The sequence below is a fragment of the Coloeus monedula genome, assembly GCF_965178545.1.
Source record: "Coloeus monedula genome assembly, chromosome: 4".
Lineage (NCBI taxonomy): Eukaryota > Metazoa > Chordata > Aves > Passeriformes > Corvidae > Coloeus > Coloeus monedula.
In genome coordinates this window covers 67,755,144-67,781,295 of record NC_138784.1, presented here as the reverse complement: position 1 = coordinate 67,781,295, position 26,152 = coordinate 67,755,144, and the positions used below count along the sequence as shown (strand labels likewise).

General features: G+C 37.8%; 1 protein-coding gene across 1 annotated transcript in view; it reads left to right on the top strand.

The window, feature by feature from the left end:
- Window positions 1–26,152, top strand: part of SEMA3A (semaphorin 3A) — a gene marked incomplete at its 3' end in the record, with an annotated part of 162,360 nt that overhangs the window by 106,388 nt on the left and 29,820 nt on the right. The window contains exons 7-10 of the mRNA XM_082280615.1: window positions 21,575–21,717; window positions 22,811–22,925; window positions 23,023–23,092; window positions 24,121–24,265. Coding sequence (XP_082136741.1) covers window positions 21,575–21,717; window positions 22,811–22,925; window positions 23,023–23,092; window positions 24,121–24,265 — 473 coding nt within the window. The remainder of the gene's footprint in view (window positions 1–21,574; window positions 21,718–22,810; window positions 22,926–23,022; window positions 23,093–24,120; window positions 24,266–26,152) is intronic.

Genomic DNA, 26,152 nt, shown 5'->3' with positions numbered 1-26,152 from the left:
ATCAGACCCTGACTCATAATTAAAACCACAAGATGCTATTGCAGGTTGGATTATCAACTCTATATATAACATACATTGGATACACATGTCATAGAAGCGTGTATATGACAAGTATGGATCTGTATTTTAATATGACAAGTTTATGAATGTGATGTATATCCTGTTAAATTTAGTTTTGCTGTAACTCGTGTGACTACTGTCTGTCTGGAGAACAGATTCAGGTCTTCCACACTTAAGTTCTACAGTCTGTGCTTGCCCAGTAACCCAAAAATTTTATTCATTGGGTTATTTTGACAATAAACAAAATTTCTGGACTTCAGGAAACAGTAAAGTACAAGGGTTATAGACATACCCATCTATCTTGATACCTGGTAGAGTAATAACGTGTTAAAGATAACCAACACCAGCTTTTGTTATGACAGTCATGATGACATAAAGCCCAATCATGCAAGCAAAATCTGCTTTTGTGCAGTAGATTTGCGCAATGACAGCTGAGTCAGGGGGATTTATGCAGTGGGAAAGCGCAGCCATTGTCCACAGCCCCTGTACTACACTGCTGAAAATGTGTCATTCCTTTGTGGATTCGGTTATCAGTCTTTCAGCTCTAAATGTGAGAACTGCTTTTCCCAAATTAGCACTAAGGTTACATCTGACAGGGTGCAGAAACCACAACTGCTTTGTGCTCAAGGTGGGGAGGAGAAGACAGTCACACATGATGATGAATCTCAAGCTATCTTAATTTAAGTATTTTTCAAAATGAGCATAAAAGTAGAAAGACAGCATTTTTTGTATCACAAGGTGAAGGTGATTTCCAACTCTTAAGTAAAGTTCTTGCACTATATTTCTGTATTGAAAGTTTCAAATTTAATTTAAAACAAGATAAGAATCAAATTGAAACCTTTAGAAATTATTCTCATAACTGTCCATAATTTAATAGAGAATGATCCTTAAGTACATTTTTGAAATCTCTCTCTCCACTGCAATTTAATACACTTACCTTCCTAATATGGAAAGATTGGCCTAAAATCTGCACTACAACATTCCTATTAAGGGCTCTGAGGCTTTACTGTTAATTTCCCAGTGATAAGATCCTGGCAGCCTTTCCACACAGCTCTCCTAATTTCAGCAACTAACATGGAAATCCAAAAATGATAATAGATTGGGTTTGAAACTCTGCAGGCATTATTATTTGATTATTGTTTTAAATTTGTTATTTGTCTTTTTAAAATATCATTATAAAAGAAGCTCTGTGTTTGCACGTGTTTAAAGTGGATATACTTTTAGTGAAACAGCCTCTCATTGAAGAATGAAGTGTACACTGCTTTTTAAAGATCTGTATAAACTATTTTTGAACCTTAAGCCTGTAGAGCTTTACAAGTCTTTTAGTAAAGACATGGATTGCTGTGTAGTGGTGGGTTTGCTTTCCCAGTTGCTTTTTACAGTGTGCTTAACCTCAGGTGAAAAACCAGTATTCTAATGGGCATATACTGAAGGCTGCAAACCAACAGTTCTGATCAAACTTAGAGACAAATTCTCATCCCCCTAGAGTTTAATAGCTAGATGGTGAGGCATCCAGTTCTGAGACCTTGCTAATGTTTACTTCAGTCAGAGAAGGAACTAAACTGCTTTTTCCATACTGAGACTAAGGTCAGAGCCAACAGGGTGCAGAAAACACAGCTGTTTGGTACCAAAAATGGAGAGGAGAAGACAGTTGTACGTGAAGAGCTTGCAGACTTTTCCCAGAAATTAAGTCTTGCCCTGAGCTGGCATAAAAGTTGGACAGCATTACACAGAGTGATTAAGTTTTTGGGATTTAAGCAGGAACACAGAGTTCCTACAGAGATCACACACTCACATTCTGGAGATGTTCAACCTTCTTATAGAAGTTGTATGTTTTGAGGAAGAGAACTGTGCTCAGCCCAAGGGAAGGTGCTGACCAGCAGCTCTTAAAGACTTCTTAAGTCTTTTAGATATTAAATACTCACAGGCTTCTAAAGCTTTCATTTTGTATAAATAATTAAACAGTCACCAAGCCAAATAAAACAAGGGAGACTGATTCTATAGCCATGTAGTCAGGACATTCATCTAGAAGCTAGGGAACCATACATCAGTCACTGTAGCAGTGTATATTTAATTGTTGATACAGAGCTGGCCAGATGTGACAAGGAAGCATTTTGCAAAAACACAGTAAAATAAGCTGGTGCTCAGGGAAGTCATCTTGGATATGAAAAGCTGCAGTTCAGTGCCCCGACTGAATCATGTACTTTGATATAAGCCACATTCGTGCACACACCAGACATTCCTGACTCCTCTGGTACGTGCATGGAGTTTCTCTGCATTAAAGAAGCTTTGGCAATCTTACTCAGTTCCAGTGAGGGTCGAGAATAGTTTTGAACTTTTGGGAAAAAAATTCTGAAGTTGAAAAAACGTCTCCTGTCCAGCTTTACTATAAGGAGCAATGGCCTTGATGTTACACATATGTCTTACAAAGTCTTGCCTACAGGCAAGTTTCCCTTTAAATGTGCCATTGCCTCTCATAGTTCAGAGCCATAAAGTTATTTTGAAGAAGCATGGATCATGTTCTGATTCCATGAACTGCTGCAGCAGTTAAAAGGAAAAGATGAGCGGAAGCCTGAGCAGGTGGGAGCAGCTTCTCCTGGTGCCAGGGAGTTCCCTGCTGCACAGCAGGCAGTGTTTGCTGTACAGCATCCCCACAGCATTCGTGCAAGGGCTGAGGGCATGGCTGGAGGCAAGAAGGCAGAACTGGCAGTGCAGTCTACCAGAGCTAATGCTGAGCAATGCAAAAGCAATGCACCCAAGGCAGTTTTCAAGCTGAAGACTAGAGGAGTGGAAGGAGAGAGTTTAAAGCTGCTCTCATCTCCTCTGACTTGAGCACAGGGGATCTGGCCTTAAATTGTTAACGTTTTGTAAAATGAATAACCATAAACATTTATTTTAAAAGCAAAGCAGGGTTGGGCTGAGAAAAATCTGAAAGGAAATGAAATCACAAAAGCTGCATTAAGACAGTATTATGAATCTGGTTTGCACCCCAGAAATACTGGCCTCACTCACCCTCTTTACTGGACCTGGGGTTAAGAGAGACTGTCAGTCTGGATTTCAAGACTTGGCTTGGAATTTCCTTGCTTTTTATGGTTTTAAACCACTCTATGATATTATTTTAGCATGCTTTCCGTGGCTTAATTTTTAAAGTGGAGTAGTAACTGTGCTTAGTCCCCCGAGGTTATTGTCCTTGGTAATCTTGACTTTACGGTTACATAAACAGCTGAGAATTATAGAAGCTGAGTGACTGTTCAATAATAAAAAAAAAAAATGTCCTCTTAAATTTAACAGGGTCCAAGGCAGGAAACATGGACTTGATACTCTCCTGGCATTCAAACAGAACTGTAGCCATCACTTTGTTTCCACTTATGGCACTTTGTAGAATGTCCCAGCACTGGCAATACACGCACATGATTTTGAATGTATACATATTGCACAGTAGAGTAATGTATGGCAAAAGAAAGACAAGATTACAGGTAGTTTCTAGGATTTTTACCTCTCTAATAAAATGCATTGAATGTGTCAAAATGTTAGAAATTAATTACTCTTGCTGAGAATTGGGTGTGTGTACATATTCTGATCCTTGAACCTATAATTAGTCTCTGGTCAACCACACCAAACCCTTTCCCTACCTATGCATAGCCACTGATGGTCCCCTGTGATGTGCCACTCCCTTGTCCCTAAATGCCTTCCCAATTTCCCATTTTCCAGTTCACCTCCTACATATTCTTAATCCAGATATGCAGCATGCAGTAAAATACAGGTAAGCAGATGTGGAAACAGGCTGACAGAACCCAACCATCCTTGCACCTGGGATTGTTTCATTAAATACATCTAAGATCTTGTTGGAGAAAGGAGGTGATGGATGCTACAAATACAAAAAAATCTCTGTTAAGAAGAGAGCTATTTAAACAAAGGAGATTTAAAAAGAAAAAGTGTGAACTGCATATGAATTTACTTAGTCTTCAAATTAGAAGTATTAAACTATGGTGGGAATGAAATTAGAAAAAGCTGCCCAATAGAAGTAGTCAGTGAGGCAGCCTAGATGGTTTTAAGAGGAACTCAGGTAACATTTTATGTGTTGTTATATAGCACACTTGCCTGACATTGCAAGAGACTACAATGAGTAGAATAAGAAGCCTCTTCCAGGTCTGCCTTCCCATGAATTTACAAGGTCATATTTAAACAACCTTATGAGTGAAAACAGTGAGGGGATTTTTTTGTGTATGTCATTTTTCTTGTTGTTCTTTTGGTGTTGTTTTTTTTTCCTGTGAAAGGATCTCCTGCATTTAAAATATGCATTTCTATATTTGAACTGCATTAACCAGCTGATATGTCCTATCATGAAGGCTGTAGTGTGGACTGAGTTCCACGCTTTCCCACCATGGCTTACAGAGGCATGAACAACTCCGACCCTTGCAGGAACAAAACATGTCCATATATGCAAGTCTCATTTCTCACTCAATACGTCCTGCCACCCCCATTCCCGTTATCTTCATTGCTAAGAATAGTAATAAATAATTTCACAGTGATAAATTCCATGTGTGACAAATGCTAATGTCACCTAACACAGTGCTAGGAAGTGCTCAGAAACTATGGTGACGGTGGCATAATACTGTGAACAGAATGGCACACAAACTCAATTTACAAGTTTTTTTTTCTCCCTTAAGTCTGTAGATCCATATTTGAGAGATTGAGTATGAATTTTAAGTTGTTTTTCTCATTGCAATCTAACAAGCTTCTTCTATATACATTTTTTGTTACAAACTGTTCTTTTTTTTCTTGGAAGAAATGTAGAATTTCTGAAATCACTAAATAAATTTTTATTTCTTATTGTTATTTCTTGACTTTTGTCCTGTCACTAATCTGAAATGGTTACAGGTCAGGAAGCCAAAGGCCCTGCTGAATGCTTGACCAGAACCAGCTGATTCAATTGAACCTGTCTGATAACTTTTCCCTGTATCTTTATACAAAGTAAGAGAAGCATTTGGTTCAGAAATCTAAGACCAAGTAGCAATTAGAGAATGTACTGAACAGTTTCACTGGGTGTGAGAAAGGTCATGAAGATGGTGGGTGGAGACAACCAGAAATAATATAATCTTCCCATCAAGTGGCCTAAATGAAATTATTTGAAATCATTCTAGGAAATAGATCTCGCTCTCTCTCCCTCCCATGTCCCTAGGATTAGGTAATTGTCTTCATTAAATGTCAGTGCTGTGGATGAGATTGTTTTTTTCTGTTTAGGTTGAAAAGGTGGTAAAAGTAGCCAGAGGACAAGTTTCAAGGTTAGAGTGGAAAAAGCGGGTAGGCAAGATGAAGCAGCAGAGAACATTCTCCTGGTCTGACTGCACATTTTGGAGGCTTCCTGACACTATAGAGAATATGACCTGGAGCAGGAAGACTTGCCTCAGTAAACGTATTGGTCTGAGCTATAGCCACAGTATGCTTCAGGAAGTCAGGATACAAGTTAGTCCAGGAACCTAACTTAGGATATGTTTGTATTACATGGTTAACCATGAGCTCGTTTATGGGTTTTAACTTGGTCAGCCTTACTATCCACACCAAAAAATGTAATAGCTGGGAGTGTAGATTAGAAGCCATGCTTTGCTGCAGTTCTTTCATTCTGTGACTCTTTATAGTGCATATAAGATCAAAAATAATGGGAGAGCTCAGAGTTCTTTGTTCACTGTTTCCGCTGGAGATCAGAAAAGTAGCTCTGCTGCGTGTAGCACAGTTTTAGGAAAGAAGTTCATGGCTGTCAAGACAAGAAGTGTGGGATATGACCCCGGTCCCAATCAGATCACTGCAGCATAGTCTTTCTTAAAAGAGACTTAGCAGTGATGGCCAGTTTGAGATCTGCACTCACTCTTGTGCACTGAACTGGTCTATTGGTGATGTGCCTTAAAATTGCTAAATTTTAAGGTTTTTATTTAAATTGTGAATTGAAAGGTCAACATATCAACATATATGAGGTTAACAGCCCCACAGCCCAATAAATCCTGAGGAGTCTCATGCTGGGGGAGATCTGAGAGTGCAGCCATTCCCATCACCTTCTCTGGAAGGCAGTTGGATGAAAGAACCAGAACAAGCTCTGGGTAGATACTGGATGTGGATAAATCAATGTATCTCTGTACTGGGCAAAACTGGTGATCTCATTTAGGTGTTCAGATTCAAATTTGATGATTCAGGTGAATTGTTTTTTATAGTTTTCTCTCCTTCAGAAGAACAAATCTGACTCTCTTCTGCCTCTTTCAGCAGCAGGAGCTGTGTAAATATCCATCTGCATGAGCACACTCTAGGAGTACATTCAGTAGGAGTAGTGCAGCTCTGTGCCCTTCTCACACTGGTGAAAAACACCTGCAATTTTCTGATTATCAATAGTCCCAGTGATATTCTATTTCCTCTAAAAAGCGTTTTTTCTTTTTTTTTTTTCTAACCTAATATGGATTTTTTTTTTCTATGGATTTTTTTCAATGGATAACTTATGGAGTTGGCAGTGGATGGCTTTGTAAAGTCATGGTCTGTCCACCGAAGGTGACAAACTTAGTATATTATTCAAGCAGTGACAATAACCTCTAATAGAAAGCTTTGTGTATTACTTTCAGTTAGTGTATGATTAAAAAGATAATTTCTATCTATATATTTATCTATCTATCTATCTATCTATCTGTTACCCACATGCATCAGTTCATAGGAAGACTTTCCCTTTTCCCTGGAGATAAATCTCAGTAGGAAAAAAAGAGTCATTTGTCCAGAACAGGTGTAGTGTTCAGGTTCTAAGTTTGCATTTTGCTTTGCTGTTGGTATAGAACCTACTTTGAGTTATACAACACCAGTTTCTTCGTAATTATCACCTTTGCAGAGATCCAAATCAGCTTAAGCAAAAGGAAAGTTCAGATTAGGTTGCAGGATTCCAAAGACAAAGCCTCTGTGTTATAGACCTTGCAAATTCAAGTAGGTTTCCCATGATCTCTGTGAGAGCTCATCACAGCTCTGATGCTTGAAAAACAGTGACTTTTAACTACCAAATTGTGCCTCCTTTCTTGTTCACAAAAGTCACTAACCAGTTTTTCAGAAAAGTTAAGCAGAAATCTGCTTGTAGGAGTCACACAGCAGAATACTAATTGATTTAAACAAAGGAGGAGTGGGTCTGTTACAGCCCCCTTTATTGGGATATGACATACATCTGAATTTTCTTTTTACGTTCTTGTGTTATTTTTGGGTTTTTTTTCCCTTCTGCTCTAGCCATCAATTTAATGAGTGTTGACCCTGTCAATACCAATTTCCTCTTCTTGGCCACCATGTTCAGAGTTTGGTGGGCATTCAATAGAGATTTACTGTTGACTGGGTAATTTGAGTTCATGTGTGTGGTGAAAAATTAGTGAGGAGAATTACCCCGAAAAGTGGATGCCATGACAATGCATGTCACCATGGTGTGACCAGCTCTGCTGACATAGGTTTCAAAAGCTCTCCCCCTGTGAAAATGGGGCCTGTTTGCAAATTAATTAGTTTCTGGCAGCAGCTTGATTGTTGACCCAAAGTTTGTAGAGTGGAAAAACAATCAGATTAGTGTGTTCAATATAAAGGCCCAGCGCGGTGCTCGAGTGCAGTTTGCCAAAATGTTGAAGCCGTGAATAGAGTGAAACAAATTCTTTTTTGAGAAGCCAAGGCAAAGGTTAAGTGTGATGTGACTGGAGCATGCTGGCCATGGGGCAGTGGGGAGAGAATTAAAGGTTTCAGCCACAAAAAAATAGAGAGTGCTGAGCGAGTTGCATTGAATTTAATGAAATTCACAGCTTCAGACGCAAAAGTGCTTGGCAATGTTTTAGTCTGTGTTAAAGGGAGAAATAAGATGGCTTTGTTTTAAGAAGTATTCTTTGTACATCCATGTTGGACACCAGGGACTGAGCCTCTAAAGAGTTTTAGAGACACTTCCTGAGCCTCCACGCTGTTTCTAAGCACCTGCAGACTGAGGTTTGTACCAGTTCCTCCCACTCCCCACCACACACTAACTCCCTTTATCTCTAGTGATTCAATCCAAGCTTCCCATTCATCAACTCCAACATTTGGGCAGGGTTCTTCTTTTAAATAGTGCTGGTGTGGGGGCTTATGGACACATATATTGGAAATCAATGCTTGTGAATAAATGACTGGCTAAAGCTTGTTATCCAGGTAGTGAGTCAAAAGATAGATACTAAAAAATACAACAGGCCGTATCTGTAGCTGACAAAACATGACAATGACCCATATGCAGCCAAGATCTGATTTCTGCTCATTCCTGTGGCCATTTCATTATTACTCTTCATTCCTTCAATGGCTGGTTTTTTATATATGTTTACCCTTCATCATCCATTTTTGTTATTCACTGTTATTATCACTCTTGTAATATTTCCTTTGTATCAAACAATCCCTATGCATTTTAAAAACTATTGTTTTCCCACTATGACAAATAGAAAGAAGGAAAATACCAACTATTGTGAAGGAGCCCATGTTCATGGGCAGTTGAGGTATCTTTGCTTGGACCAATGTCTTAGCCCTGTTGGCCTGGATCAGAATGCCTGGCAGACCCAGGGGAATGGGAGGACAGAGCTGCTGAGCTCAAAATATGAAGGGCGCCACACAGCCCACCACATAGCCCCCACCCCATCAATTAACTGAGATGCCCAGCAGAGTTAATGATATGAGGATACAGCCCCTTAGTCTGTTCCCACCTCTTTCCCCCATTCCATAAAATTCCAATTCTTAGCCTGCGACCTGTGCAAACTCTGTGATTTGTTCTCGGTAATGGGGCTGAACCTACCCCCTTCACACTAACATTCCTGAACCGTGAATTGCTTGTCCCAAAAGGCATTTAGTGTTGCTTGCAATTAACACAACTGATTGCTCAAAGCCGGCACCTGAGGTGGCATGGAGCCAGCTGGAAGGATAATTGGCTCCTTAGCTGGAGAAACATCCACTTCACAGTGGAGTCTGTGATGACGGAATTATTAGTTCAAAGTAAGCCAGGTATGTGAATACCTGTTCTATACATTAAAGCCTCCACTTGCACTAGGCACAGATGAATTATCGCAGACTCAAAGCCTCCCTTTCTCTCTGTCTCCGGAACTTCCCCTTCTCTTTGTTCATGAAATCGCACACATTTCAGCCTGAATATTTGTAAGGCTGAGTAATTGCTTTTGTTCTTTGGGTTATTTAATTACAAATCTCAGTAGATGACAGGTCCTCTGCTCTAAAGGAAGACATCACATTTGCACAGTTACAGAATCCCAACACAAATGTGTGTGGCAAATCAGTGACTGCAGATTTATTCATGCCCTCTGGGACCTGCACTGCCTTTTCAGCTTAGCATGCAATATGATTTAAATTACAGCTTGTGCAGAGCTGTGCCTTGGGATTACACTCCATGTTTCCAACTGTTTATAGTTCAGTGAGCTTTAACCTCTGTGATTCTGAAAATTAAATAATGTCACGGCTGATATCAAACTGATGGCTGGTACTAGATTACTAAATACTGTGTAGTATTAAAAGCCTATTTTTACAACAAAGTGGAAACGTCAATGTATTTAAAACAATGATAGCACATTCAGGTAGTTCAAGAACACAATTCAAAAGTTACCCTAGCCAAGAATGGCGAAGCTAATATTAAACTGCGTTATCAAGGATACTGTTTCAACTCCTGTATTTAGCAGAGTTATGGCTCTGGACTTTACTAGAGGAAGACTTACCCTAACACAGTGATTTGTGATGAGGTAGACACAAAGAGTATGTAAGATCAAGAAATGTAGACAGAGCATCTGTTGAAGTTAAATTCAAATTTGTTAATTCCTTGCAGAAGTTTCATTATTTCTGAAATAGTGTGATATATCAAATGTTACATCTTCAAGACCTTTTTTTGCTGTAACTGTGGACATCTTAATATTTCTGTAGCCTTTGAAGAGGAGCAGAGGAAACACCTAATTAGAAAATTCTGTATTTAATATGACATGTAATTTCCCATCAGATTACATTTCTTTATTTGCAGGGGTTTAATTGATGCAATAACATTTAGTCATTTTTCTCTATTTAGTTCTGCAAACCCACGTTTCCAGGATAGAAACTGTTCCAGTCCCACCCGAGCCATTTCACCGTGTCCCTCCCCAGGCTCCATCAGGCAACACTGTGAAACAAAAGGGTGAAACCGATGTCACCATTAGCAACATTTAGGCCACAGAGCCTCATTCATGACTGTGTTGTAAGGAAGGGGGAACAGGAAAAGGAAAGGACAAATGGGAGAGACAAATGGATACTTATTTTTCACTTGTAAAGGCATCATGTTGGACTAAATAACAGAAAACAAACAAAGAATTCACACAATCTCAGTTATCAGATATGATGGACAGATCACAGACACACAAAATGTTTGATAAATGGTTCCTCCATTGACACTGCAGTATGTCCTGAACTTCCTATTTTGCTGCATTGCCAGAGTTATGCTTCTTTTTCCCCTTGATCTTTAGAGTGCCCTATACTACTTATTTCAGGCTTTTGTGTCCAGCTCTTAGTTATCAAAATGGTGTCAGAAATATCCCATCCCTTGCTATTACATTGGATTCCATGGACTTGTACAAATTCACCCTTTTTAAAAGGTGGTTGTTATATTTGATTTTTTTAAACATGTAGCTAAGTGCTTTTACATACCATACAGTGAAAAAAAAAAAAAAGATATGGTAAAGTTTATAGTAACATCTAAGTGGTCAAAGTATGCAGGTGATGACTAGCTAATAGTTGATAGTCAGAAGCAGTGAATGCCTCAGATGATGTGCTGGTGTGCAGATAACATACAGTGTTATTGAAATGTGGTAACTTTGCTTTTAAGAATCTCAGTATCAGTCTCAAATGTAGTAGCAGTGTTGTACAAAAGACTATTGAGAGTGACCCACTAAAACTGGGGCTGATAAGCCTTTTTAGCTGTTTTCCCTCTGTTCTGAGATCACTGTATCACTGGTGTGTATAGGCTGAATGTTTCTGTTGGTAAGGTGAGCTGCCTTGTAGTGTTACCAGGGAAATTATCTCTTTCAAAGGCAAGGGTTAAACTGTTGTCTTTGAGACTACCATTTATTGTATAATAAGCAGCAGAATTTGATGTTCCAGAGCACTTAGAGCTGCCACAAACACACTGAGTAAATGAAGACAAAATATTTCCATTTCTGTTTTACCTTTTAAAGTGATAAACTGGCCTGTGTTTTTGTTAGGTTCCTGGATTATGGAAAAGAGTCTTTTTAACATATCTTTAAATATGTATAAATTTAATTCCCTCTTGGTAGGCTTTAAAGATTTCTGTTCAAGTAAGTGCAGCAAGATTTGTAGGAAGATTTTGTTAGAGAAGCTGGCATAAGCAGAAACAAACTAACCTTACAGTGACAGCTTTTTAACAGATGATCATTCAGAAAAAGCAAAAGAAAAGTTACTTTAAAGACTAGATTACGTATTTTTCCCATTCAATGCACAACTCTTATGAAACAGTTGCAAGCATTCAATGATAATACATTATCTGTGATATATTGCCATATATCTGCGGATTGGTGTTTATTGATTCTTTTACTGCTGTTTGAGCAAAATTCAATATCCTCATAAGTAAGAAGTGTTCCACTGATGTCAGTGAGATTATTCATATTTCCTGAACTCTATGGTAACATTTGTCAGACTGTAAAATTTGGTAGTCATGGGGCACAGCTCTCTTCAGTTACCCATTTCTTCAGTCTCAATGTCCTGTTCTCCTGTTTCTCTAAAGCAACTTTCAGTAAGGGCTGAAAAATGCTCCATGAGAGAGGAAGGTACCAAACCTTTCCATGTGGTATTTTACATGGATTTGTGAGTCATCAGCTTTTTTCACAAGATTGTGTAAATGAGTTGTCATTATCAATACTCAGTTCTGTTCCATGTTTGACATACTGTCAGCTTTAATATTTTTTTGTCAGACCTGTTGGTAGAAAGCATTGTTTAAAAAACAAAATCCAGTTTCCCATTTATTACAGGACCTATATTTTTTACTACATTTCTTTATTTTATTACTTTTAAAATACTTCTGTTAAACTTTCTGCCAATTCCTCTCCCTGTAGTTTATGTATCACAAGCAAGTGTGCTGCAAGGTCCTCCCTCCCTGCTTTTAAAAAACACTAAAATTTTGAGTCTGATACAATGAAATTTTCACTCTTAAAAGTCACAGAAATTACATCAAATATATCTGAAGTGCTGTCAGTGAATAAATAAAAAAAAAAAAAGAAGGGTTTCTTTGTACAGAATTAAAGTATGAACCAAGGAAACAATGTTTGAGAAGCACAGCTTTCTGACTGTGTGGGTACTATTGCAAAACTTTTCTATCTGAAGCAACGTCACAGTTTTCATCTCACCTATGCTATCAAATACTTTTTTTTTTCTTTTTTAATGAACAGAACTAAGTTTCACATCAACAATAAATGACTACGTGATTTCATTATTTCTGTTGTGTAAAACTGTGCTAATACCTTATGTTGACTGAAGCTAGATTAAGTTGGAAACACACATCACGCTCACATGACTACTGAAAGAGGTTGTCATAACTGATGCTATCACTGAATACCTCTGGTTCTGCTGAGGGGTTTTGCTTCCTCTTACAGATGCCTTACTGCATTTTGTGTTGCTGTGCTACACTGACATATGAGCTAAAACCAGTCATTCACCCAGCCCTTTCATCAGTCTTTGTTGCCATCCCTCATTAATCCTACTTTAATGGATTTTGTGTCAAGTTGCTTTACACTAGCTGTAAAAGTTCATTATACCAACAAAATGTTTCTCGTATTTTGACAAAATTACCTCAGTTCTTTAGCCAAATCTAAAGGATTTAACAAAGAAATTAAATTACGGGAGATCGGAAAGGTTAGGTAATTGCTACAGGAGTGTTCTCTACTGGATGACTCCTTGGGAACTGGCGTGAGCTGATGATCATTTCCAGATGAATGAATATCTCTCACTGAGAGTTGAGACTGTGGTAGATACCTGTCCAATTTTTGATGTGACATCAGGGAGGAGATTTTTTTTTACAGCTACACAATCTCTTCCACACACTTCAAATTGAACCTGGCAGTACAAAATTTGGAGGTTTTCTTCCTGTTTTCAAAATAGATTATTTTTGTCACAAAGGACATATTTATTCACTTTTTAGGCAGAAAAAAAGTAATATTTCTGTGGACAAATGGTTCTGGAGACAGGGTTATGCACTGCATGGAGCTGACAGAGAAATGTTAGGAATTTAGCTTTCAGGAGACACAGGCTGAAGATATGCTTGTCAAGCCAGTGTGGTTCAGCTTTTTCCAGTCATACTGTTGAGGGCTGTCCTATTTTCCCTACACTGGAATATGTTTGCCATGTTAATCTCCAGCTATTCCTCACACTTATCCAGGTATTTGCCTCCTGCAAAGTGCTGTGTCAGGAGTTTGGCTGATGGTGCTGCAGCATGTTCCCTCTGCCTTCAGGACACCTTCTTGCACTCTTGATTTCCAGGTGGCAAAGAGGAAGAATATTCCAACGAGACATAGACACACATCTCTCAGCATTCAGAAAGGCCTGAGAAAATCACATTAGTGGAGAGGAACAGGTTTAGTTTCTGGCTTTTAGGATCAACTGCCGTAAACTGCTTCGGCATCTCCAGGGACTTGTGCTTCACCTGTGAATTTTCAGAGCTTACAAAAGGCAGGCCTGTAGCATGGCTGTATATGCCAAAAGTCTGTAACATCCCAAATCAGAAACATCTTTTGTCTTCAGTGCCTCCACGCTCCACTTCCTCCCCTAATACATCACTTCTTAGCATAAAGACTGTGGTATTTAGTTCTTGTCACTCATCCAGAGCTCTAAAGATGTAGGTTACACAGTTAAGGCACAGGCTTTCTGGTCTTATTTCCAAACATCAATGTCAAAAACTTCAGATAAATGACTGAGAGAGGAAGAAACAGGTTCTTAGCTGGAACTCTCATTAGCTTTAAGAAATACAAAAAATTGAGATTAAAGTATTCCTAAGTGGAGACAATGTGCTGCAAGCCTCACTTTCTGTTCTGTGATGGACACTAGTTTTCTCAATTGCCCAATTACTCTCTCTGAGGGACAAGTAAATAAGTTTAAAATTAATTGTGTTGATAGATATACGACAACCTTAAAACATAGTCAGTAATGGAAAAGAGGTGTTAATTTTGCTTCTTTCTCTGTAAGGAGATAATAATCACCTCTATTAAAGTAAATGGGGTGGATAGATCATAAGCATTGTTTTGTGAGAAATCTAATTTATGTTGAGCATTAAGCTATAATTTTACTGAACTTTTGTATTCACTTTTCTTCACCATATAATTAGTCTTTAACAGAGAATCAAAACTATTGTTGTCTCTTTAGAACAAAGGCTTCAGAAACTGGTAATTGCATCAGAGATCAACATTTTCTCCCTTCTCTTTCCTGTGGGAGCTAAAATGTTATTCCCAAGGTATGTTCATGCTGAATTATGCCTCTAAGGCAGAAGAGATGAGGGATCTTGAGGTGGTGGCATTGTTTTGGCAGGTATTAAGGGACTCATTCACACTACTCTAGAGGTGCTGAGCACCCCAAACTGAGGTTGTGCTCCTCTTACTGTCATTTTGCTTTGCATCACTGCCAGCCCCCGGGAGGGCACCCATGGCTTGGTCCCCAGCCTGGTCTTGTCAAGTTTTCACTTCTGCTAGCTGCCCAGCCAGCATGGAGCCTGAATGCTTTAGGATATTAGAACACACTTGCCGTTCTTTGCTTTTGCCTCAAATACAAATCAGTCATTCCTTAAAAAAACAGTCATTTTAATTCAGTTTTAACATCTCTCACAATGAGAATGGATGCATAGATAACACTTATGGTCAAGTCACTGTAAAAGCCACAAGGACTAGAGTCCTGTTGCTGTATGTGTAAGTGTACCATTGAGATGTAGAAGAATTTACACATGTAAAAACACGGTGTGCCTTTTTTAATGCACGTCTCTTTGCGTGTTACATTGCTGCTGCACCCATGTATTGAAATGACAGAAGAGTGATATGTTGTTGCTACTTTTAATACCTTTCATCCTTGAAAATCTGTAATCTCCTTATGTCACACAAGTCACCACTGAAGCATAGCAGCTGGATTCTGCAGAGGAAGGGTTTGTTGGTTTTTTGGGTTTTTTAATTATGAAAAGAGTTTTGAATAAAATACAATAAAATTAAATTTTTAAAAAGTACATTATTGAAATTAAAAGAAGCCTTATTAAACCTCATACTTATTAGCCTGTTTTATAATCTGTGACACAAAAATTGCCTTTACTAATCTTTGAAAAATTAATAAAAAACAGGGTATCACTTCTAAGAAGGAGAAGCTGGCTGACATAACTAACACACTACTTTAAGATCATCTTGACTCAAAGATAAACTGCTTGATGAAGATCATCAGTCTTTAAAACTCTTTTCTGATGGAAATTTCCATTGCAAAATCAGTGAGGGACCATAGGGCTTCTTACCTTGTGATAGCTGCTGACAGCTTGATCATGCATGGCCTGCATGCCACACATCCTCCTGACTTTGTAAACAGCATCTTTAAATGACATCTCTACTCTGTAGTCTGTCCTTTCTATGTTAGCATCTGACAATAAGTTACCACAAAACCCTCACATTAGCTCCATAATAGCCACAAGTTGTCCCTTGTGCAAAGAGCATTCCCACTTTGAGGATGTGGTCTGATGCCATCCATGTTATTGAGGAGCTTCACTGGAAGCAGTGAATCCATGAGAGCTCTGCTGTGTTTGCCTGACTCAACAGCAGCAAGTGGAATATGAAAGTTGAGGAATTTAAATGAAGGGACTTTAAAAGAACACCACTAAAAGCTTTGCTGTTTTGTAAACTACACTTGAGTGTGTAAAACCACAAACCATCTTAGCTCTCTCATCACCACATGTTAACAGCTTTGTCCTCTGGTGACCTTACCGAGGCAGAGGCTCTGCTCTGCACATTTGTGACTGGAGCTGCAAGTCTCCTCTCTGTGGGTAGTAGGGCTCACTGTGAGAGCAAGTCCAGATTTTCTGAGGATAGTGTTTGGGTCTCCGTGCTGGATCTCAGCGGACAGGAGCTGTACATGGTTATGAAGTCTTGAGTAGCTGTCTGGTTTTGTTGTTAAATTTTTAATTTCAGCTTCTCTAGTCTTCCTCTCCTCAGGGTCCCAGTCACCCTCCACTACTTTTCATTAAATTATAGCAATTGCAGTTTTACTGAGCGTAAAATTTCCCTAGTTCCCTAAAATTTTCTTGCTGTGAACTGATAAATTAGTAATTTTGACCGTAAATATACAATAATAGGGGCATCCAGTTCAAACTCTCTACAAAACATTTCCTAAGAGAACTGCCCTTTGGCTCCTGTCAAGTGATGAGGAGATGACCCCAGCTTCTGTTCCTTCAGCTTACTCAATCTTGACAGCTAAAGGTAATTTCTGTGCCTTCAAGTTTATAGATCTTCATTAAAATGCTAATATGATTCAGTTAGAAAGCCAATTTCTGACTTTTATTGTTTCTTGCTCTTGGGGCTGTGTGTGTATTTGTGCGGTTGTTGCTGCTAAAGAATAACATTTGTTAGAGAACCAGTGCAGATCGATTTACCTTTGCTTTTCCTCAACCTGAAATGCTGAGCCAGGCAAAACATGTTTCCATTACTTAAATAAGCAAACAATGGCATATAAATCATAGAGGCAGCTGGACCAAGGTGTCATTTTCATAAAGAGCCAGGTTTCTCAGGAAGGACAGTTTAATGGGCTGCTGCCAATGAAACGTCTGCGGAGCTGGTAATTGCAGGAGGGCGCACAAAGTGGTGTACAAAGGTGTCATGTGGGATCTGAGAAATAGCACCACAGCCAAGACAACTGGAAAAAGGAGACTGAAAAAGGTGTGGGCTTTAATAATTTGCTTCTTAAAGGCTGATTGTTTTAAATAAAAATATAAGTTTTTATTTTTAGCTTGTTCACTTTGGCTGCAAGATCAGAGAAGTGTTTTCAGCTATTATTTTATTTTGATCGTGTTTATGCTGTGGCTTCATTTCTCCTTTGATCATGCTTAAACACGTTTCAGAAATGTTTGTTTGATGTATGCTGTTTTTTAAAGCTCTCTTCCACATTGTCTGCCTGTGTTTTTTAAAAGCAATGAATCGTTGCAAAATATTTGCTGTCAAATTATTTCTTAAATCCATTTTCCCAAAACAAGCTTTCTGGACTTTCAGCCAATGGGAGACTGCTTTCAAACAAGAAAGTGTTGAACTGTTGTAACAGCATTTCTGAGGGCTTCATGGATTGGAGGTAGTTTTAGGGTTGCAGAATACTCCATAAACCACACTCAGAAATTTGAAGTTTTCACCTACCCCCAATAGCTGCAGTGCACTGACTTTTACAGTTGTTACTGGTGGGTTTGGATCAAAGTCCCACTTCCTCTTCAGTAAAACTTGCTTGAAGTTCATTCCAGCATTTCTTTTCTGGCTGTGTTGAATGTATGAAATAGGTCAACCCTGACTGAATTATTTTAAACTTCCCATGGGGACTCCTTGATACCAAACCTGTTTAATTTTGCAGGGTAAGGCAGGGCAGTCTTGATACTTGAACATACACATTCATGGATGACATTCTTTCTTCTGCTGCATGGGTAAGCAATTAGGAGAGTCAAGGAGAAGTCCCTAATTCCCTCATCTGTGGATATCTCCCTTGCAATCCTCAAAGAAGAGCAATAAAAAAGTGCTGTGCAGTCCATGGAGAGGGCTGTGTTGCGTGACTGTAGGCCATCTGGCTGATTGATTCATCAGGACCATCAGCAGCCAGTAGTGAGCATGGTCTGAAGCCCTGGGGTTAAATGCAAGTGTGCATCAAGCTTTGGGCAAGTCAAACAGCCCCTGCACTAGTGAAACAATAAAGAACACACTACAGATCACTGGTTCACACCACCCACTTCATAGCTTTATAACCCATGAAATTATCAACCACTTTTCTGTCCCTCTCTCCACACATGGCATCATGATGTTGTTTCTGTAACCATTACATTCATTCTGAACAGAAATTAATCTATTTCTATATGCAACAGAACACATGTAGCCTGTTCTTCCTTCATTTGCTTCACTGCATAGACATAGATCTATTACGTGGAAGAGGGGAAAAAAGCCAAACACCACCAGGTAACAAGAGCCAGGGACGTATAACATGAAGAACCACTCTTTATTGACTAAAATGTATCGATTTAACTAGATGGCAAAGCAATCCAAGGTGTGCTCAATAAGAAACATCAGTGTTCGAAAAAAACCTGTTCCATGACGTACAGTGGATGTGTTTCTAATATGAGGCTGTGTGACTACTTCATTTTCAGGCATGTAGTTAGGATTATTAATCACTAATTAAAAATCTGAATCCATCTCAGATGAGCACTGGTAAGAAGTGCCTACAATGCATACTCTGGCTGTGGCATTTATTTTATCTCACAACCCTCTTCTCAGCTGTCACTCTGACAGAATCATTTGAAACACATATTTGCAATTTATTCAACTATTTTTCTATAATTGCTGTGTCAGTCCTGCTTTAATACGCAACTGTCTTACTGTTTCTGAGTTCACTTGCAAAATTATGAGAGGGAAAGAAAAGAATAATAATATGCTAACCGAGGGCAAGTTTATATAACCAGTGCTATATCAGCAATATTTTAGACTCAGATGGGACTCCCCACAGTATCTTCATAGGCCAATGTAAAGTTAGATTTTTGATGCCTGATAATATAGTGATTTATTTTAAACTTGATATCTTGCACTAGAAATAAATCATTCAACCATTTGGGAATGTGTTTAGGTTTTGGTTGAATATTATTTTTACCCTTTTTCATTAAGACCTTAAGGATGTAAAAACAACTGATTCAGAAAAGAGGTTCTCCAGATCCAGTAGCCAAAAACACTGTCTTCTAATGGGTATCCTCTTTCTCTGATGGATCCTTCCCCAGGCTGCAGTGCAGACATTTTCAAGCTGTAGTTCTTGTTTCTTGAGATTCAAGTTGCATGCAAAGCCTTAGTATATCATATAAAAAATAGTCTAGATATTATTTATCTCGGGTCTCTTGTCAGTGTACCTTGAAGGCTATTAAATGCACGCTAGAAAGAAAGGAAGCACATTTAATAGCTTACATTACTGGGGTTTGGGGTGGAGAGCTTAAAATCTCAGCTTGTCCATGTTTTCAGATGTCTAAAAATGTTTATTTTAACAGACAATAGGTAGTAGACACAGGTTCACAGAGATCTGTTTTGTGGCCTGTGTTGTTCAACATGTTCATAAATAACCTGAAAAAGAGGCTGGATGAGAGGTTGGGTTTTTTTCACATGAATCTAAGTTATTCAGCATAGTGAGACAAAGGAAGACTGGGAAGGATCACAAAAGGAACTTATGCAACTGGGTAGCTAAACAATCAAATGACAAATTAAATTATTCTTGATGAATGATGTATTGATAAACCTTGGGGAAAGCCATGAGGAAACCATGCCTATCTTCACATATAAAATAATGGGCTGTGGACAGAGCACCACCAATGAAGAGTGAGATTCTGGGGTTATGGCACATAAATTCCATGACGATTTCAGATTACTGCTGAGGATCTGTCAAATCCATTTTAAATGTTAGGAATTAATGAAAAAAAAAAAAAAACCAACAGAGAATTCAACAAAGAGAATTGCTACAGCCCTTGTTAAAGAGCATACTAGTCTTGAACACTAAGCATTTTTTCAATATAGGAATTGAGAGGAACCAAATGAAATTATTAAGATCAATGTTCAAAACAAAAAATCAGGAGTAAATTTTAATTCATTACATTGTATACGTGAGGAACAAATTCCAAAAGGACATGCTGAATGCTGGAAATTTGTATGAGTTCAAGAAGAAACTAGACAGATAACTGGATGAGAAGTCTATTTAGAGTTAACTAAGCACACAGAAAGCAGCAAAGCTCAGGGAATCAGCTACACTGAAAACAATTGAAGGAAGGGACTTTATTCTTGGAGAGTATTATTTGTATTCACCATATTCTTTCTTGTCTCAAATAATTGCTTCTGGACGATCTTGGAGGTTGTGTATTAATCTAAGTAAACTTTAGTCTAATCCAGTAGGGTCATCCTTCTGTACTCATATATATAGATGTATACACACACACAAGTACATTAGAATATATACATATATATACACACAGACTGCATGATAAGACACACACACACACAATTATGCAGTATCTACTCATATAATAGAAACAGCTAAACTTCTATGTGCATATATACAAATATATTAAAATATGTTGCTTAAAAACACTGCCATCCTTAATAAGGCAATGAGTTGCACAGGCCAGCTACTGCAAACTGGCAAAACATAGCAAAGTTCATTCTTTCCATGACTATATAGCAATAAACATACACTGGAAAGATGTTAATACAGACACTAAAATAGCTTGCAATTTCACATAGGAGCAGGACTCTGAGTAGTTAAATATAGTTCACAGTTAATTATCCCAGCAGGATGTAGAATGGTTATAAAACAGATTGGTAAATCTGTTGGATATGCCTTCTTTTTCCAAATATAGTGAAAGATACCAGCTGAAGTATCTCTGTAAAATACAGCGATGAGCCAGATGCACCACTGGTATGAATTTATTGATATGAATTCTATAAAATTCTCTCTCCTAAAACTTCTTTATAGCATTTTTTATATAACTGATCAGTATGTGCACATTATCTGTATTTCATTTTTTGATGCATCTTTTTTACCGCCAAGTAAAGTCGTCACTCTAATAATTAAGAAATAAAGTTTATGTATATAAAAAAAAAAACCTACAAAAATGGCAAGACAAAGTATTTCAACAACTTGAGTAGAAATTCTAAAATCTGTTTCTATTCTGAAAAGAAGACAAAAATTTGGGGATTTGGGGTATCACATGGAAATAGTATCAATCAAAATGTATTTTTCAACTCAACTTTTTTTAACAGTAATGCACTAACAATTTTCTAGGCGTAAATTTTTTTTTAATCGCTGAAATGAGAACTTTACATTTGTCTCCATAATTCTTTCATTTTAATTGTGACTTATACAGAAAGATTATTAACCGAAGTCCAGACATCCAAAGACAAGAAAATTGTCAGTAATAAATACATGGAATTATGAAACCATGCTGTAATGTTACACAAACATCTGTAAAAAGATTTCATAAACATTTAATTACTCCAATAATGAAGTTAATATATGTTCATTAAATACCTGTAACAAAAACTTCTCTGTATTAAAGATAAGAGGAATTCAAATTCCTCTTATCTTTAACCTGTCATGTTAACAAGTGATGATGTACCTAATTTAGAAATATTTGCCATGGGATGCAGTGATTGGGTTTTGGGAAGAAAAATGACAGTTCATTTATGTAAGGAAGACAAGTGATCTAGCTCATGCAGTAGTAACATGCACAATGGCATTGTCTTCTCAGATCCCAGATTTGTCAGTGCTCACCTGATACCAGAGAGTGACAATCCAGAAGATGACAAAATCTATTTCTTCTTCCGTGAAAATGCAATTGATGGAGAGCACACTGGAAAAGCCACTCATGCCAGAATAGGGCAGATCTGCAAGGTAAGATGATGACTTTTTGGTGTGATACCAGATGCACTTGCAAGCAATTTTAGAAACTGTGTTTTCTTGCCTGTGAACTATTCAGTACTAACATTGGCATCGTAGTAAAGCAGGGGTCATCCCAAGAGAAAAATAGTTTGGGGATGACACACACAAAGGAATACTATTTAATTATTTTCTGGGGGAACTTAACAAACTACAGTGCTTGGTTTAAAAAGTCATACATATCCTCTGAAGCTTAGAAAGTGTCTGTAAAAGAAAGTGTTTTACAAGAAATGTGATACTTCCAGGTAGGCCAAAAACATTTGAAGAATTTGCTTTTTAAATGTTAATACCTTTCCATTCCCACATTAGTGGAAACCTTTAAAACACAGGCAGAGGAAGATACAACAAAATAACTGTTTAAGGTTAGCTGTAGAAATGGGCAACCATTCCAAAGACCCTTAGTGACTGCAAGATGAATCATTTGTCCACACCGATAAATGTCCAGATGGTTTTCTGACAGACTTTCAAAAATATTTCTGCTAATGAAATGATATTAAAAAATTTGTAGATTTGGCAACTGTGATGTTTACAGTAAAATTTTCTGTTAATTCATAAGCACAATTTCAATTTACCTCCTTGAATTCAGAGGTTGCTACTTTAAAACCAATTATCCCACAAGTATGAAGTCCTTGGGGCACTTTGTTTCTGTACAACTGATCCCACTGTTCTGGCATTTTTATCTACTTTGTTCCATTGCAACTTGCCTTTCTACTTTGCTGCTACCCAGTTAACCATAATAAACACCCTCAGCTTTTGCAGGACTTCTGCCCACTTATCTTTTCCCAGTCTTATATGTGTATAAAGGTATATAAAGAGATTTGAGGTTTTTGGGTTTTAAGTTATGTATTAGGATGAAATATGACGCAATACAGTGTAAAATAAAAATAATTCAGAGTTTGTGTCTTTGCAGCATATTGCTTTTGTATGTAGAGTGTGAATTCTTCTCTCTTATTTTCTCTAAATATCATCTTATTTACTGTATTTTCTTTGTTGGTACTTCAAACAAAGACTGTTGCTAAATATTAATGCAAAATAATTTTGTTATTAGAATGACTTTGGAGGACACAGGAGCCTTGTTAACAAATGGACAACTTTCCTCAAAGCACGTCTGATATGTTCTGTACCAGGACCCAATGGCATTGACACACACTTTGATGAACTACGTAAGTGGCAGAAATGGCCAGAATATAGAAATGTCTTCAGGTATTATCTGTATGAATTTAACCTAATTTTCTTTTCTTTCTCCTGTTATTGTTACAGAGGATGTGTTCCTAATGAACTCAAAAGACCCTAAAAATCCAATAGTCTATGGAGTGTTTACAACTTCCAGGTACAGAGCATATCATTTTACTTCCACAGAATCTTGGGTGGCTGCTTGTTTTAAAGAGGATTCTTTGTTAAAAGTGGTTTTAAAAACCATGAAATTTTCTTAACCTTTGAACTGAGAAGTCAATGGCAGTAAGAAGTAATGAATTAGGTTTCTTTCTTATGAGCGATGTACATCATCACTCTGAAGCTGCTTTTTATAGCAGGGATTAGCATTTGTAGCCCTTTCCACACAGATTTGGAAAAAGAACACAAGAACAAATAAACTTGTTTGGGAGCAGTGTAAAATAGAAAATCTGTGGAGTGAGAAATTGGCTACTCAAGGAGATATTAGTAAAAAATATTGCTGAAATCTGGAAAGTCTAATGATCTTTCAAATGTTCTGTTATTGAATCACATATAACTGTGACTTGAATGTTTTTGTTTCATTGTGCTTTCACCAAGAACCAAATATACTCGCAGCTTTGTCCTGAGGAAGGTTTGCAGTACTGGTTGTACTGCCACATTTATCTGTGAAGGAAACAAGTTTTAGTTTCTAAACAGAAAATATGTTTCTAGTGATACCAGGGATAGAGGAGGGAGATTTACAAGTCCTTACTGTCTTCTGCAAGAAGTGTCAGGGTAAGAAACAACACTGAAGTTTGCACGTGTGCTGCCCGAGTGATGGAAGAGACTGCTAAAAAAAAATAGAAAAATGTGAAGTGTAGGAAAGAATTGAATAGTTCTCTAGGGACAGCCTTACTGAAATTTACTCACATTTGGGCTTTGGCCTTCTGGGGACAAGATGTTTTAAATAGTGAAATAGCAGCCATCTGCTTAGGAAAATGTCTGGGAGATCGTATCAGTTTTGCTGAACTTTTACAGGAGGTGAGTGAGGATTGCTCTGAGAGCATGTCAGAGGTTTGATAATCAGCACATGCAATAAATTAGAAAGCACCAAGCTGCTATTCCCATAGCTCTACCACTTGATTAAATCGACGGATAATTTAAAAGAACCTGATTTGATTTGATTTCTTCTCCCCTCATTTTCAGTAATATCTTCAAGGGATCAGCAGTGTGTATGTACAGCATGACTGATGTGAGGAGGGTATTTCTTGGTCCCTATGCCCACCGAGATGGCCCGAACTACCAGTGGGTTCCCTACCAAGGGCGAGTGCCATATCCACGGCCAGGAACTGTAAGTACCCTAAGAAATACAGCAATCTAAACTGGGAAGACTGTGGAAAATATTTTCACACATTACATGGTCCTTGAGCTGAGATCCAGGAAAGAAACTGACACAGATAACAAAATGGATAGAGTGGCAGAAGGGAAAACTAACAGTTCCTCCAGGTCCAGGATGTACTGATTTTCTGTAACATATGAAACTGCAATAACAACTTTGCTTGGATTTTAGTTTTGGCATTCATATTAACAACTTCAAAAGAAGTTTTGGTAATGGCTGGAGAATTTTACTGAAAGTCAAGTGTTTCATAAATTACATTGCATTACCCTTTCCTTGGAATTTGTTTTTTTCCAAATATTGGCTGAGCCATTCTTATTGAGAATTAATGGAAAACAGAGGATATGCCTGCCTGTTAGGAACTTTCAGTCAACATTAAATCTAGGACAGTGAAACAGATATTTCTGCAATAGATGATAGAATGACTACAGTAGTTTCTGACTTCCACTGGGCATTTTTTAAAATCTCTGCTTTTACCTGATTCTCTTTCTAGTTTATAAATGACTAAAATATCAACCTATATAAGACATCCATATTTCAACTGATATCATCACATTCTAGAAATATTTAACTGCCTCTGAAATTTCCAGTAGTCTAAGAAGATGGGACATTTATGAAACAAGCATTACTTGTATACATTGGGGCCTCTCCTTAGCTTGTATAAATCAGCTTGGCCCATTTATGCTGTGAACTGTCATTGAAGAAGATGAAATATGTATGTGCACATGTATACATATAAATGTATGTATGTAAATAATATATATGTCTATAACATTCTTTTTAAAGTCTTCTTAAATATAAGGCACAAAAGAAAGCAGGAATAACTTTGCTTCTTTAATTCATCATATTTTCTACTTTTCTCTGGTATGTTTGAAATCGTCCTTTCCAATCTGATCTTTCAACTGATATATATGCTCAGCTAATGAAAATTGCTTCCTAAGTAAAAGAAAACAGTGGCTCCCTGACAGCTGGATTCCTCACACTCCTCACTCCTTCACTGTGACTAACAGAATTTCTAGTTTTTTCCAGAGTTAAAATAAAAGCTCTGCAGCATAAAAGAGGTTTCATTTCTCATCTGATGGTGAACCTTTTTTTTTTTTCAATTACCACAGTTGATTCTGATATGTCAGGGGGTTGGGGTTTTTTTGAAGTTCTGTTGTTTTACGACTCTGTAGAAAATGTGAATGAGTGGACATTTTTGATATTTCTTGTGTAGCTATTGTCACCTTCTTTTCAGTCTAACAGACTTAGTGTTCATTATTCTGTTTCTTTATATTCCTCTTTGATTCCTGTATCAACTAACCTTTCTCAACAAAACCAGATACTAGATATTATGCAGAACTATGGACAAAGAAATTTCTGTGATATGGACTATCACAGAAATAGACTGAGATAAAGAACTGACTACTGCACACAGGCTCTGTTGCATTCACTCCTCTGCAGAGATCAGATGCAGTTCTACTGAGATTCTGAATGCACAATTCAAATACTTGCTCTTGAGATTGGAAGTTCTGTGTCTTGAGACACAGTTATGGCCTCGGTTCTGCCTGCAGGTTACGTCAAGACTTCTCTGGGGGTCTTGATGTGAGATGCATATGGGAAAAGATAAGTTGATCAACTTCCCCGAATAAGCAGAAAGAAAAGGACCAGAACCCAGCCCTTATGTGGCGAAGTGAGCTAAGACACCAGAGCCTTTGTCAAAGTAAGGAAATGCAGTCAGGTCACAGATACTTTTGTTTCTGGCTACCCTATCAGAATGGAGTTTTCCTTTACAATTTCATTGTAAAATGCTTTTATTAAGATTCACGAAGTGCAAAGATGTTCAGATTCCACCATAAGCTG